The following is a 15,358-nucleotide window of genomic DNA, read 5'->3' as shown; positions in this document are numbered from 1 at the left end:
CACAGACAGTCACCCGGAGGAAGCCCACGCAGACACAGGGAGAACACACCACACTCCTCACAGACAGTCACCCGGAGGAAGCCCACGCAAACACAGGGAGAACACACCACACTCCTCACAGACAGTCACCCGGAGGAAGCCCACGCAAACACAGGGAGAACACACCACACTCCTCACAGACCACCCCTCCCCCCACCCCTTCTCCAATCTGCTCCAAACTCACACACTAAGTTACTGGGTTACAGACTTAGACGAGGGTGCTCTTGCTTGTGTCCTATCTTTCACCAAAGCCAAAATATAAGGCTCAGTTTTACAGTATGTTCTAGTCAACAACACAACAGACATAATATACAACCTGCAATAAACACCGCCGCCCTGTGGATAAACTCAGTAATACACACTGGTCTCAGGGCAGCGTTTATTCTGTAAATAGGTGTTTGGTATTCCACCTTGAGATAAATACCACACTCCTGTACTTCACACTGACTAGTTAATAATGTTTATAGCACGCTGGTCAGTTTTACACACTGATATCACAGCATTTCTACAGTTTTCATCAGTAAATACCACCCTCTTATGAACACAATATTACACACTGATCTCAGAGCAGTTTATTCAGTAAATAACTGCCATCCTGTGGATGAACTCAGAGTCGTTTCTTAGTATTTTTCTGTAAATAACTGCAGCCTTCCTGCGGGTACACCGAGTAATAACAGTCTAATCTACATTATGGTTTGTTTACCTTGTCTAATTAACAGAAGTTATAATAGTCCTGATCAAGACAACTTCTAACCTACAAAAGGGTTTGTTATCTGGGTAGAACCTACACTGCCACTAGGGCTGCGAATCTTTGGGAATCCCATGATTCGATTCAGAATCGATTCTTGGAGTCACGATTCGATTTTTTTCCCGATTCTTTCAAATCCAAAGTGTTTCAAAATGGTTGCTTTCAAAGACCGCGGAGGTGGTTGGATTTCTTTTTCTTCATCCTACATACTTTAGCAGCGCAACAACAAACACCGTAACACAAAACTTTACACCTTTCATCCGAGAACTTACATTTACGTTTCGGCATAGCTGCTCGAGATGAGGGTAGGTACATGAGCTTTGCCTGACGTAAACAAGGACTACTGACGTGCAGACTGACCAATTAAATGTTTACAGAGAAGGTTATCGACCAATAACGGTAGCTCTACAGTCAGACCGTCCAATCAGAAGATTTTAGGCTACTTCACCACGCCCCCTTCTCACTCACGCGAACCAATCGGAGTAGGGGAGGGCGGGACTAGTTTGTGAACGAAACGCTTCTCGAAATTCTATGTAAGCTCTAGAAAAACAACATCTCGAACGTTTGTGAAATTCCGCCCGTACATTTTTTTTAAATCTAAAAAAGAGGACATGTCCGGGTAAAAGAGGACGTCTGGTCACACTACCCTGTAGCCTACTAGACTTTCATGCCTGTACATAGCCCACGCTGCTTACTTGTTTTGCCTAGCACTACGGTGGCTGAGAAGGCACACCGGCACCCGCAAAATAATAATAATATGAATAAATAAATAAACAAAATCGATTTTTTGAAAATGAGAATCGATTCTGAATCGTTCAATGTTAGAAACGCGATGGTGACTTTAGTTGAGTTCCTTGGTGATTATTATCATTATGGTAATTTATGTTAGATACCAATAATCAGATGTTCACAGCCCTAGACTTTACAATAGCAGAGATGAAGACCAGTGGACACTATGTTGTATGGTCTCTTATTATGGATGTTATTAATGCTAAACATTTTGCTGTTATTAATTCTAAACCCATAAACAGCGTAAACAACCTTAATGTTTTGTTTTGGTAAAAACACATTTCTACAAAAGAGCACTGCAAGTAGGAAGGAACATTTTTTATTTTAAGATCAGTAAAATAATGAGCTCATCATTGAAGAGCAACGTCCTCTACAATAAACACCATCACCATCATCATCATCATCATCATCATCATCATCATCACCTGGGTCTACAATAATGGTTTAGCAGCAACATTGTTAACATTATGGGAAGAATTAAGGGGATTACAGTTAAAATAGTAGCATTTAGAAAAAAAAGTCACAGTTTTTCTTTCTATTTAAGGAGTTAAGAGGATTTTCCAGAAGAAACATCTATAAAAGAGGTTGTCTGGGCTTCTACAGACTCTAACACTCTTCTGAATCTACCCACGGTGGCACTGTCGCTATGTCACACAGAGGAGGGTTTACACTACACATTTAAAGTCTTAAGTGTCTGTCACCAAACAAAGCTTAAGAATATCCAAAAAATATATATATACACACTTCACATTTGAAGATTTAAAACACCACTAAAGGGTTTATGTTCTATTCTGTATTTTTTAATTCAGTGAATTGGTCAAACCAACCTCTGAAGAAATACAATGTTAGTTTTTCTACTCTGTAAAGCTAAGTGTGATCTACATCATTAAGAGGATGAATATAAATTAATGAATATATATATATATATATATATATATATATATATATATATAAAGATGTAACTGTAAATGAGGGAAAGAGGGAAATACAGTAATATTACTGTAAAGGTTGTCCATACAATAAATATACGACACTTCACAAACAGTGTTCACGTGGTAAACTGGTAAAGGATGGGATTCTCTACTCTAAGGCATTGTCCAGATATTTTTGGAAACTTTTTAATTGTTTTATTTCTCTGTTTTTCAACAAATCGTAATCCTAAAAAAAAAAAAAAAAAAACACAAAACAAAACAAAGCCTACCACCTACTTGCTGTGGGGCCAGTGGCATTTCCAGTTTCACCACAGTCTCTGAAACACTGACACACTCCAGAGGTCTTGATAAATGTTATCACTCTGTTTAAATGATGGGTTTCTCGCCTATTTTTCAGGTCATTCACCTTTAGAACCATTCTGATATTTTTAATATTTGTTTTAAAAAATAAATAAATAAAACCCTGTATAAATTACAGCATATTAACAATGCATTGAAAGGGCATTTTATGCAATTGCCAATTTTCTGTGACCATAAAATAGTTTTTGCATGTGCAGGAAGCTTTACCACCGAGAAAAACGTTTTCAAAAATATCCAGACACCTGGAAAGTGCCTTAATAATGAAAGGTTTTTGTGAATGTGACACGTGAGAAGTTATAGAAACTTCACTCTTCATAAAAGTCACTGGAAAAACAAAAACTCAGATTGGTGCAGAACATGTACATAAAGTGAGACTCGGTTAAACTTTTAAAAGTGGTTCTTCTGTGGTGCCTTTGTTATGAAGAGTGTTTTTCCTGTTTCAGTATCTGTTTCTACACTGACGTCTCATTTGCTCCGATCGGTGAAATGAGACAATCACATTTAAAAATGTAAAAAAAAAAGACTATTTTTTGAAAAAGAACAAAATGAACAGGGAGTGTATTTGCCCTCTGTTCATCACTGAGGTGCTGTTGATAAAATCAGGTAAAAACAAGTAAACAAAACACAGTTCTATCAAAACTGTAAAGAAACAAAAATGTAAAAACTAAAGTTGCTAACATTTATTTTTGTCCTTATTTTCTGCTTCATAAAAAATAGGTTCTGTATTTTACAATAATTCACCTTCTCTTCAGAGGGAAGTGACCACAAACGAAACAAAAAACATTTATTAAAACGAAACGGAACAAACAACAGACAGAAAGAAGGGAAGGGGGTGAGCGAGAGAAGTGGGCGACTGAAGGAAGTCCGTGAGTGAGGGGAGTGTGTGATTGAGTTAAGCGAGTCAATGAGGGAAGTGGGCATTCGATGGGTGTTGGGGGGAGAGGAGGGGGCAATGGACAGAGGTAGGGAAAAATATGGAAGTGGGTGTGTGAGAGGAGGTCGAGAAAAGAGGGCAAGTGAGGGATGGCTAAGACTTTTCACTCTTTTTGTGTTGATCTTTTAGGATGGACATTTTGTGCAGCCACACTTGACAATCTTCTCCACTTCCTGTATGAAAGAGGACCCGTCAGTGCACTGGAAGGTGTATTTCCTGCGTTTGGTGCGGAGGGCGGAGCAGCAGGAAGCTCCTCCCCCACAGCTTCCTCCACATTCTAAACGCGAGACTTTCTCCGAGCTCTGGCACGCGGCGTAACCCTGCTGCCTCGTAAAGTAATCTCGGATCCGTTCTCCCCGACACGCCACCTCTAGAGGGAGACAAAGAGTTAAAGTTAACACAGTAACTCACACACCACCTCTAGAGTGAGGCAGAGAGTTACATATAAGATAATCATTCGCAGCACTAGGGACAGTGAGTCCACCCACCCCCGGACCCATGCCCAGCATCCGAGGAGCAGCTGGGTTTTAAGTGCCTTGCCTAAGGGCACCTCAGCTGTGGATGTTGAGGGAGGAGAGAGTGCTGTTCCTCTAGTCTAGGCAACCTTTCAGTCCCAAGCAAAATTCTCTGTCCTTAAAACAGTGGAGTGTTTTAAGGACTGGTTAATGAAAATAAAGCAAGATAATAAAGAATGTGAAGAAGAGAAAGAGACAGTGAAAATAAACCCGTTCTTAATCAGCAGAGAAATAAAAAAACAGCTGCATATTATAGAGAAAATGTAAAGCTCCTCTCACCTGGTGGACCTCAGTGGGGTCAGTACCACGGGCAGGAGCAGCTTTAATGTTAGAGAGGTTACAAAGCACAGTTAATAAAAAATAAAGCGGATATTAGTGCAGCAACTGTGTTAAAGCTTAAGCAGGGTTAGAGAATACACACACTATATCAAACACACAAGTATTACACAGATGCTTTTACATTGCGTTCCACCTGGCCGGAGGGACTCTCGGCACACGCCAAAAACTTGATGATCTATTTGTATGTTGGATGATTTTTAGTTTGTGGACCATTTACATTTATGGCATTTGGCAGACACGCTTATCCAGAGCGACTTACAAGGTCACTGGTATTACAGGTGGGCCAACGTAGTGTTAGGAGTCTTGCCCAAGGACTCTTACTGGTGTAGCACAGAATGGTTGCCCATTGAACACATATCTCTCACAGCGGAGCCAATGTTGTTACCACTGTACCACACCAACCACTACCATTGAGTATTCATCAGGAGTGTTACTGAACTAGATATTTGAACATTGTTGTGAAGATTTGGCAGCATTTGGCCAAATAAGTGGCTGAATAACCATTAGTTGAGAATCACAAATGCCAACTCAATTCATCCCCAAAATACTGGATGTGTTTTTACGTGTGTTAAATTTGTTTAAAAAAAATGGGGGTCTCCGTTTTCTTAATTTAGATGTGCACGTGTGTGTGTGTGTGTGTGTGTGTTGTTGTTTTTTTTACCTCTATCACAGTGCGTTCCCGTGTAACCTTGGTTACAGTGACAGTAGGCTTTTCCGAGTCCGGAGACGAGACAGTTTCCGTGTTTGCAGCTCAGCGAGAGGCAGGGGCTGAGAGTTTCCTGTTCGTCACAGAGAACTCCCACAAACCCCTCCACACACCGGCAGCTGTAGGAGAAGGAGTTTATTGGAACACAGGTCCCCCGCACACACCTGTGAAAGGGGCGAGTGACATCACAGTCAACATCTACACCTTTACCCACAGATATAATGTGTTTCATGCCGTATAAAAAAATCTGTTCTGAAGATTAATGAAGCTGGGCACTCATTCATTCATTAATTTAAATGACACTCATTCACCTTTATTTATCTCTGTGTCTCTGATTCTGCGTGTGTGTGTGTGTGTGTGTGTGTGTGTGTGTGTGTGTATGTGTGTGTGTGTAAAACTCACTTGTTCCCGATGCAGGGGTCATTGAGCTGCTGGTCACAGAGAGGTCCGGTCCAGCCTGGTTCACACACACACCGGAATGAGTGACCTGCAGGCTGGCACTGCCCTCTTACACACACTCCACTCTGACACTGCCCACCAGTACACACACTGCCCTGGCACTGCTGGCACCCAGGCACCACACCCCCCGCCAACAAAAACTGAGAGAGATCCACCAGAGCACTGTTGATAAAAACACTCCGGATACAGCCACGGAAACTAGAACCATTCACTCCTTCAGAACCCTGCTGTAGAGAGGACACTCTAGACTGGAGAGGCACGCCTACAGAGAGAGAGAGAGAGAGGGGGGGGGGGGATACACAGAGGTTAAGTTCTGATTGACCACACGGTGGCACTAATAGCATAATAGCATGTGTGTGTGTGTGTGTGTGTGTGTGTGTGTGTGTTACAGACCTCCGATGTACAGCGGTGTGGTGTTGGGTCCTGTGTTCGATTTGTTTACAGTTGGAATGGATTTAGTGACTCCTCCATTGACAGAGAGAGAGACAGACTCATCCCTCAATAACAGCTCCACCATATGGACATTACCATCATTTATAATCTCCGCACTAAGGAATGGAGAGTGAGGGAGAGGGAGAGAGAGAGAGAGAGAGAAGTGAAACAAAAGCAGAGTCCTTATAAATTGTGTACAATTTTAAAGACTCCATGCAGAAAAGCTCTTTAGTTTGGTTGTTAGGCAACTGGTATAAGCCCCTCCCCTTTTCAGCTGAACACCTTTATTCATTTAGTACACTTGAGTTAATTAACTTCCTTGAAAGAGTATCGTGTTTACTGTAATCTCCGCAACATGGAACCTGGTGTTCAGTGGCATATGTGTGTGTGTGTGTGTGTGTGTGTGTATACCTGTATATAGCTGATGAAGGGAATGAGCCTGTATTGTAGCTGACCCTCAGCCTCCCTCTGTACAACTCCACAGAAATCTGACCACCGTCCACTTTATACAGCAACACTCCACTGTCCTCTTCTGTAGCAATCTACACACACAAAATAAACAAACACGAACACACAGAAAGTATGTACAATCCCTCCTGTGAAGTTCAGAAGCATTTCTTATTTTGTGTGTGTGTGTGTGTGTGTGTTTGCACGTTTGCATACCTGTAGTGTTATATTGTTGTACTGTGTGACGAATTCAGGGTAAACCTGGATGAAAGCATCTCTGCTGATGAAGTTGACGCTAATCAGTCGCTCACACTTGACTCCGGCGTAACCATGGAGACACTGACACACCGGCTCCGTGTCCATGACTACACACTCTGCCCCATTAGCGCAGTCGTAGTTATCACACGGACTCGTTCGAGGCAGCACCATTGGGGGGGCAAACTCACAGAATAAACCGCTGCATGCAGAATAGAAACAAGGAGGTCGTTTAAACATTTTAGCTGATGTTAAAAACTAAAAAGCTTCAGTTAAACTGCATTAGAACCAATGGGAAGTGTTTAAACTGCGGTAGTTATGTGGGTGGGGCTACACTCACCTGTATCCTTCAGGACAGACGCAGGTGTATCCATTGAGTGCATCGATACACTGTGCTCCATTTTTACATTTATTATCCAAACAATCGTCAAAGTCTAGCTCACAGTGTTCTCCTGTATAACCTGGAGTGCACTCACACCTGCACACACACACACACAAACAGATTCATCAAACTAATCTCTGATGACGTAGTGTGGTGCTGAGCATTTAAAGTAGATTCAGGATTTTCTTATCTGCAGAATTCACAGTCCACATCAGGACAGGGCTAAACCATTTATTAAAATCAGGTATGTATAAAAGTTACTAACCTGAAATATTAAAATTATAGTCAGTTACCAGTTAATAAACATGTCTCAAGGCAATTTTTTATCCTAACTATTAAGTATAGTTTTCTAAACTAAGCATTGTTTGTTAACTGTCTCCTTTCTCCAACAAGGCCCCTTCAGCTTACTCCCCGGACCCCAGCTCATAACGGAGCCCCTCAGTCACTGTAGGGAAGCTGACCCCCCCTAGGATTCAGTTAGACATAAACTTCTTTTAGAAATGGTCACTGTTTCTAAAATAAAAGTCTTTTATTGTCATAATATCAGAAATGTCATGGCAATTAAACAGGTGTATAACCCCTGGACGAGGGAAGGCAAGCTGTGGAGAACTCAGCTGTAAATATATCAGTTATAACGGGTAACTCACTTGTATCCGTGAGCCGTGCGGATGCACTTTGAGTCATGTTGACACTGATTGAGCTCCGAAGCACAAAGATCCAACTTATCCTCACACAGCTCACCTACACACACACACACACACACACACACACACACACACACACACACACACAATTAGAGAGTATAGGTAGGTGAATCACTGTCATCTAATATTAGAGAGAGAGAGAGAGAGAGAGAGAGGTTTGGTTCTGATTGGCCACAAGGTGGCACTAATAGACAAAAAAGAGACACAGACAGGTACACAAATAGAAACAGTGGACAGACAGAGAATAAGACCGACAGACCGACAGAGAGTGAAAGAGACCTACAAAGATAAAAAAAATGGAATGAAGACAGAGACACTGACCTTTCTCCACCTCATTGTTAGTAGCAGCTAGCAAAGAAAACAAACACCAGAGAAAGAAAAAACAGAGAGAACAAAGAGAGAAAGAAGAGTTAGAGGGAGAGAGAGAGAACGGAGGTAGAGAGAGAGAGCATTAAGAGAGGGAACAGGGAAACAGAGAAATGAGATGTGTGTTGACAGCAAAAGCAGACAATTAGCATGTTAGCATCAACATTAGCGAGTTAAACATGGGAAGCACACAGAGCAATGAAACGGGGAGGTGGGGAAATGTTGATAAACTAGTGAACTAATAAGTAGTGTACCTTTTTTGACTAAACCTAAGTCACTCCTCTCATCAACTGCAGTGTGAACTGCACTGTGAGTGAATGGTTTGTCTTCTCATTAACAACGTAAAGCTCTCCTCAGGATTGTGTGTGTGTGTGTGTGTGAGTTTTTGTTACCTGTGTATTCAGGCGAGCAGAGACAGGTGTAGTTATTAATTCCGTCCACACAGGTGGAGTTGTTCTCACAGTCGTTATCTTCACAATCGTCTATATTAATCTCACACTCATCGCCTTCAAATCCCTCTGGACACACACACCTGAACACATACATCCAGTAGGAAAATGTGAGTCTTGGAAACTACAGACTACAGCAAGAGGAAAGAAATTTACAGCCTGCATCGACCTGAAACAGGCTCATTGTTGGAGAAGAAAGGAGTCTCAGAGATTCAGTGAACACTGGCTGAGTCTCAGGAAGGAGCTGAATGTGAGACTTACTTTAAGTATTTGCTAATATCCAAAGAAATTGTTGGTCAGGTATTGATTGTGGACGATTAATTCCAGATCACAAACTCTAACACCACTCTAACTCATCACAAAGGTAATGGATGGAGCGCCATCACTTCAGAGAACACACTCTCACTGCTCCGAGGTACAAAGCTGGGGAATTTATCCTCATCTAGGCAATGCTTGTCTTTAAACATGGTGGGATTAAGCTCATATGCAGCTGCTCCATAATATTCAATTTAATTTGAAGCTTTTCTATAGAGATGTTGATGATGATGATTATAAATGAAAAGTGTGTTACCAGTGTGTGTTCTCGGTTCCGTCCTTCAGGTGACAGGTTCCCCCATTCTGACATGGGTTACTGATACAGGCGTGGATTGGTTCCTCACAGTCTACTCCCTACACAAACACACACTTTATTAAATGGATCTCACACAAAGAAACACACACACACATACTTTATATATATATATAATTTATATCTAAATATATTTTTTGTCACTACCGCTGTACCTTATATCCGTAGGGACAGTTGCACCTGTAGAAGTGGATAGGGTGGTTGGTGCAGGTGCCGTTGTTTTTGCAGGGGTTCGATAAACACGGGTCACACTTTGCCTGAATACTGAGATCTGCAGGACCTGAGAGAGACCAGTGAGGGTTTTACACATACTCCAAATACATCCAGATTTCAGAAAAAAACCTCTGACTGACCATCTCAGCTTTGTTTGCATGTATTTTCCATAGTGCACTAGGGCCACCGTCTCTACATCTCAAACACAAAAGCAGACACAAAACCAAAGACTTACATTGTGTATTGGATGCAGAGACTTTATTTTCTATAAAACATTAATTAAATCTGAGAGGATCAGTCGGGGAGCTTTTTTTCTGAATAATTCTGACACACAAACAGGGCAAAAGGGGTGGAGCAAAGAGAGGGTAGTTAGACCCACAGAGTTCAAAGGTCAAAGGTCACATCAGGTCCAGGGGATGGGTCAGATAAAAGGGGGCAGGGCTTAATGATTTCTTGTCTGTGATTGGCTGCCTTACCTGGCACAGGAAAACCACAAGGCCCCGGCACCTCTACAAACCAATCAGGGTCGAGTTACTCAGAATAATGATGGGCAAATTAACATTAATATTTAAATCAATAAATTAACAATAAATAATGGATAAGGGCAGCTTGTGGTCCTCACATATCAACACATTCACATTATCCATGTCTTTGTGTGTTTGTGTAGTGTGTGTGTGTACAGTGTGTATGTGTGTTAGTGTGTGTGTGTGTTATCTATACAGGTGAACAGCAACAGTCTATTAGTCATTTCTATAGGTGTGTGTATGTGTGTGTGAGAATGGTACCTGTACAGGTGAACAGTTTGGAGGGTGTCGTCAGCAGGAGTTTGTCAGTCATTTCTGCAGGAGAACTACATCGAGCGATGCCTGGCTCTTTGTAGCCACTTTTCACCCAATCAGAGAGCCACTTCATCCCACAGTCACAATGCAGAGGATTAGCCCCCAATGCCCTGAGTGAATGACAGGTGAAAAACAACAAACAAACAGTCCGTACATTAGAAATTGCCCCTAACTTTGGGTCAGTTAGTGTGGTTCTATTTATAATACTTATACCTGTTCTGGGGTTTTGCTAAGTCAAACTTATGTTGTCCCAGGTGGTTGCTAGGGTTTTGCTCATAGGTTACTATGGTGTCTGTGGTGGTTGTTAGTTTTGTTATTAACCTGATAGTGAGCAGACTCCAGCTGCTCTAATATTTAAGGGCTGGCTGCTAGGGTCTTGTTAATGTTTTTTTTTTGTATTTATAAAATTGTTAAATAAAACTTATTAAAAGAATTATTCATTATTTATATATTTTATTATTTTATAAAAATGCAGGAATAAAAGTGACTTACAGATGGGAAAGAGAGGAGAGATCTTTAAAAGCTCCTTCAGGAATCACAGCAATATCGTTACCATGAAGAGAACTAGTGAAAAAAGGAGAGAGAGAGAGAGAGAGAGAATACAATAATAATAATATCGTGATTTCTTTACGATGATAACAGTAAAACAAATCTTGTATACTAACACTGCCATTAATCTGTCACACCATTCTTAAAAGATATATTAGATAAAACACACACACACACACACACACACACACACACACACTCACAGTAAGCGAAGAGATTTAAGTCCCTCAAAGGCTTTCACTGGAATACACCTTAGTCGGTTGTAGCTTAAAATTCTGGAAAATAGCAATAAAGTTACAACAGTCAAAAGCACAGATACACACAGATACACACAGATACACACAGACTTGCAAAATTTAAACTTGTATATTAACACTGTTGAAGCAGAAAACAGAAAAAGGAAATCTTTGAACAGAACAAGATCTTTGTTTTTTAATCAAGATTTTAAATGATGGAGAAACAAGGTTTTGATTTGACAATTTCATAAGTAACAACAAAATTTCATAAGCAAAATCCAACAATGTGCATACACCACTTACAGATATATTATCATATTTTAAACATAATAAATAATAAAGCCACTCACAGTGTAAGCAGTTCTGACATGTTACTGTAGCTGGAGTTGGACAGTGTGCTGATCAGATTGTTACTCAGATCACTGCAAAACACACACACATACAAACGCATGCACCCGCACACACACAGAGGCACACAACATGCACACACACAAATGCACTCATGCAGTCACATGACAATGCAGCATTTATCAAAGCCTTAAAGAAGCATTAACTCTGCCTGTTAATGAAGCATTCGAAACAATGGAGTCAGAACAACAGCAGTAATTATGTGGTCATAAAAAACCTAACAATAGATACATTTAATAATAATAATAATAATAAGAAGAAGAATTATAGTAAAAATAAGAAGCTGAAGAAGTAGAAGTAAAAGTTGAAGAAGAAGAAGAAGAAGGACAAGAAGAAAAAGAAGCTGAAAAAAGAAGAAGCTGAAGAAAAAGAAGAAGCTGAAGAAGAAGAAGAACAAGAAGGATAATTAACACCTTAACTTGTGAATTAAATATATAAATGATTGATTGTAAGTGTAAAAATACCCCATCTGGCTTGTTGTAATGAAATGTAAAAGAGCTTGTTTGGGATTGGCTGGAGGTAATGAGGTGATAATGAATTTGCATGTGACTGGCTGGTGGTACATACATGAGTGTGAGCTGTTTGTAGTTGGAGAGCTCCAGAGGAACCTGAGTGAACTGATTTCCGTCCAAATAACTATCAAAACACAAAAACACACAACACATAAGCACCCCTTACTGCTAAGAGAACAGAGACAGATGGACAGCAGATACATTTAACAATGAAAATAATCAATCGGCAGCTTTCCCGAATGTAGACTGTAATGCATTTAATATACTTCACTACATCACTGAATGATTACCTAGAAGCAGAAAATACAACCAACTTCTAAGACTGAACTTTGAAGCTGTGGCTGCAGATTTATGAGAGAAACTAAGTCAATAAGTCATCAGTGAGTCTGGAGCCCCATGTTCAATGGCTATCCTCCCCTGGACCACGTCTGGCAGGTACCAAAACCGAGTACATACTGGCAACACCCCGACCTGACGTTTTAGAGATGCTCTGACAAAAACATTATGACTAATACTATGTTATGTTTATAACATATTACTATGTTTCCTGTTTTCAACATCAATTTCAAGACCCAAGCATTCACTTGTGCCTTCAGAGTAAGTTTTGCCATTTTTATTAAACGCACTCACAGCTCAGTTACGTCTTTGGGAATTCCTCGAGGCAAAGCTTTCAGTCCCTTATTACTGCAGCGCACCACAGTGTCCAAACAGGAACATTCCACTGGACACCTGGCCAGCGTAGAGCAGCTACTGTCATCATTACCTACACACACACACACACACACACACACACAGTAAATGCACACACACATTACATACACATGCACCCAGACATCTTTACAGGTGAAGTCATGTGTTGTGACATCATATATGGGAACGTGTGTGTGTGTGTGTGTGTTTACCATCTTCACAATTGAAGTCTTGTGTGGCGACGTCTTGAATGGGGATTTCTTTGAGGAAGTATGGGTTCTGACACCGAGGGTTTCCCGTGACAATTCTCTTCTTCCGCAGCCACTCGCCGAGCCACGACAAACCACAGTTGCAGTTAAATGGATTCGCCAACAAATTACTGGAATAACACACACATATCGCCAAACAACAAGGTCATACTGTGGTCTCTTAGAGGTTCAGAGGTGCACTTTGTTTTTTAGTTTACAGGAAATTCAGGGCTGAATACAGTAATAATTACTCATGTTTTGTTTTCATTTTCTTAGATTAATTAATTAAACATCAACTGTGCACAGTCTACAGAGCAATTAACAGAAAAACAGAGACTGAGAAACTCAGAGAGGAGTGTGTGAGAAAACAGCATGTTTTAGAGTGTGTGTGAGAGAAGTGGATGTATCAGAGTGTGTACTCACAGTGTGGAGAGAGAGTGGAGTGTGTCAAAGGCTCCTGGGGCGATCGAGGTGATGAGGTTATCATAGAGAGAGAGCAGCCGAACTGAACTCAGACCAGTGAAACTGTTGTTACTGACGCAGCTGATCTTATTACTGCGCAACATCCTACACACACACACACACACACATGGTGACAACAAAACTGAATGGTGAATGATGAACACAACACTTTTCTTCTTATGTGTTGTAACCATGAAAATATGCGACACCAAAGCTTGTTACTACGGCGCTAACACTTTGTGAGTGTGTGTTAGTTACTCACAGTGTTCTAAGTCCACTTAAACCCTTCAGCATGCCGTGGTGAATGTTCTCCAGTCGGTTCCCCGTCAGAATCAGTTCATTAACTCCAGCAGCTCCTTCAAAGGTCCCCTCCTCAATGTCACTGATCTTGTTACTGCTCAGATTACTGTAGAAGCACAGGAGCCAGAAAACAAAACCAACACAGAACATGCAGAACAACAAGAACCCAACACAGAACACAAACGGACCAACCACAAACACACACGCAGATGCAGGACCAACACACAACACAGAACAGCACACAGAGGGAGAACACAGAACAGAGATGAGATTATTTTCCAGGGAAATCAGGACAATGTCTGCTGATCATTTGAGGAAACCTTTATTTACAGTAAAGAGAGACGCACATTTTTCGGAGTTGTGGGAGTTTTTTAAAGATTCCTGTGGCCTCCAGGACAGAGAACTCGTTATTGTTCAGACGTCTGTAAAAAACAAACACATTTACATCTCCATCAGGAATAGTTTGTGTGGAAACGGTGTGGTGTAACCAAGGAAACTGGTGTAGCACCCCCTTAGACACTGTCCACAGACCCATGCACCAGACTAATGTCTGTCATGTCATGTATGAATATTAAAAGGAAAATCAGATTTTACATTGGAGTCTGGTGTGTGTTTGTGTGTCACTCACAGTTCTGCAGTATACTGGGGGATATGGTCTGGTATTTTGGTCAGTTTCTGCCCAGAACAGTCCACAGTTGTTCCCTCACAGCGACATTTATCTGGACAGGCCAAATCAGCAAAACAACTCCCTCCCAACTTTGATCGATAGTCTTCCACACCTACACGCACACACACACACACGCACACACACACACCCAGTGTCAGTGCGGTAAAGACAGCTACAGGTGGAGAGTTTGTGAAAGGTCAAAGGTCAGGTTAGGGGTTAAAGTCAAAGGTAAAAGGGGGGTAGTAAAAGGTAAACATCGAGAGGATAATTTAGACCAGGTATAACACAAACCACAGCATCACGCAAAGCCATAATAAAAAAGCATTACATTGTGCAGTTCAAAGCAGGCTTAAGGTTCTCCGCAAGGGGGAGCTCTATGTGCACCAACAGCTTTTGTGTGCATCATTAAAGGTGTCATTCCACAATAGGAGGACATTTTCAGATAAATAACGCACAGACTGTTAATAAATGTAATTGCTGTATGAACCGAAGTGACTCTATAGAAACAATGCAAATAATGTATTTTAAAATATCTTTCAAAATGGCCACTTCTTGATGATCATTTTACCTGTGAAATATAATTATAATACAACTATAAATAAATTACATCTTATCATTATGTATTTATTGTTAAATACAAAAAAGATCATTATTAAATGATTAATTTATTAAATGATCATTAATATTTAAAGACATTAGATAGATAGACAGACAGACAGACAGACAGACAGACAGATAGATAGATAGATA

The 15,358-nt window shown here is 40.8% G+C and overlaps 1 protein-coding gene across 1 annotated transcript in view; it reads right to left on the bottom strand.

The window, feature by feature from the left end:
* Positions 1-1,910: 1,910 nt before the first annotated feature.
* slit2 (slit homolog 2 (Drosophila)) overlaps positions 1,911-15,358 on the bottom strand; it is a 52,464-nt gene continuing 39,016 nt past the window's right edge. The window contains exons 15-37 of the mRNA XM_066662357.1: positions 14,570-14,720; positions 14,289-14,363; positions 13,904-14,047; positions 13,603-13,746; positions 13,144-13,310; positions 12,872-13,004; positions 12,297-12,365; positions 11,672-11,743; positions 11,289-11,360; positions 11,029-11,100; positions 10,483-10,646; positions 9,640-9,764; positions 9,428-9,525; positions 8,800-8,939; positions 8,363-8,389; positions 7,985-8,078; positions 7,296-7,433; positions 6,917-7,157; positions 6,665-6,795; positions 6,215-6,369; positions 5,765-6,083; positions 5,318-5,526; positions 1,911-4,172 (exon numbers count right to left, since the gene is read on the bottom strand). Coding sequence (XP_066518454.1) covers positions 3,928-4,172; positions 5,318-5,526; positions 5,765-6,083; positions 6,215-6,369; positions 6,665-6,795; positions 6,917-7,157; positions 7,296-7,433; positions 7,985-8,078; positions 8,363-8,389; positions 8,800-8,939; positions 9,428-9,525; positions 9,640-9,764; positions 10,483-10,646; positions 11,029-11,100; positions 11,289-11,360; positions 11,672-11,743; positions 12,297-12,365; positions 12,872-13,004; positions 13,144-13,310; positions 13,603-13,746; positions 13,904-14,047; positions 14,289-14,363; positions 14,570-14,720 — 3,185 coding nt within the window. The 3' untranslated portion in view covers positions 1,911-3,927. The remainder of the gene's footprint in view (positions 4,173-5,317; positions 5,527-5,764; positions 6,084-6,214; positions 6,370-6,664; positions 6,796-6,916; positions 7,158-7,295; positions 7,434-7,984; positions 8,079-8,362; positions 8,390-8,799; positions 8,940-9,427; positions 9,526-9,639; positions 9,765-10,482; positions 10,647-11,028; positions 11,101-11,288; positions 11,361-11,671; positions 11,744-12,296; positions 12,366-12,871; positions 13,005-13,143; positions 13,311-13,602; positions 13,747-13,903; positions 14,048-14,288; positions 14,364-14,569; positions 14,721-15,358) is intronic.

The sequence above is a fragment of the Hoplias malabaricus genome, chromosome 2, assembly GCF_029633855.1.
Source record: "Hoplias malabaricus isolate fHopMal1 chromosome 2, fHopMal1.hap1, whole genome shotgun sequence".
NCBI classification, from domain to species: domain Eukaryota; kingdom Metazoa; phylum Chordata; class Actinopteri; order Characiformes; family Erythrinidae; genus Hoplias; species Hoplias malabaricus.
The sequence above is the reverse complement of the archived record's forward strand: the minus strand, read 5'-3'. Positions and strand labels throughout refer to the sequence as shown.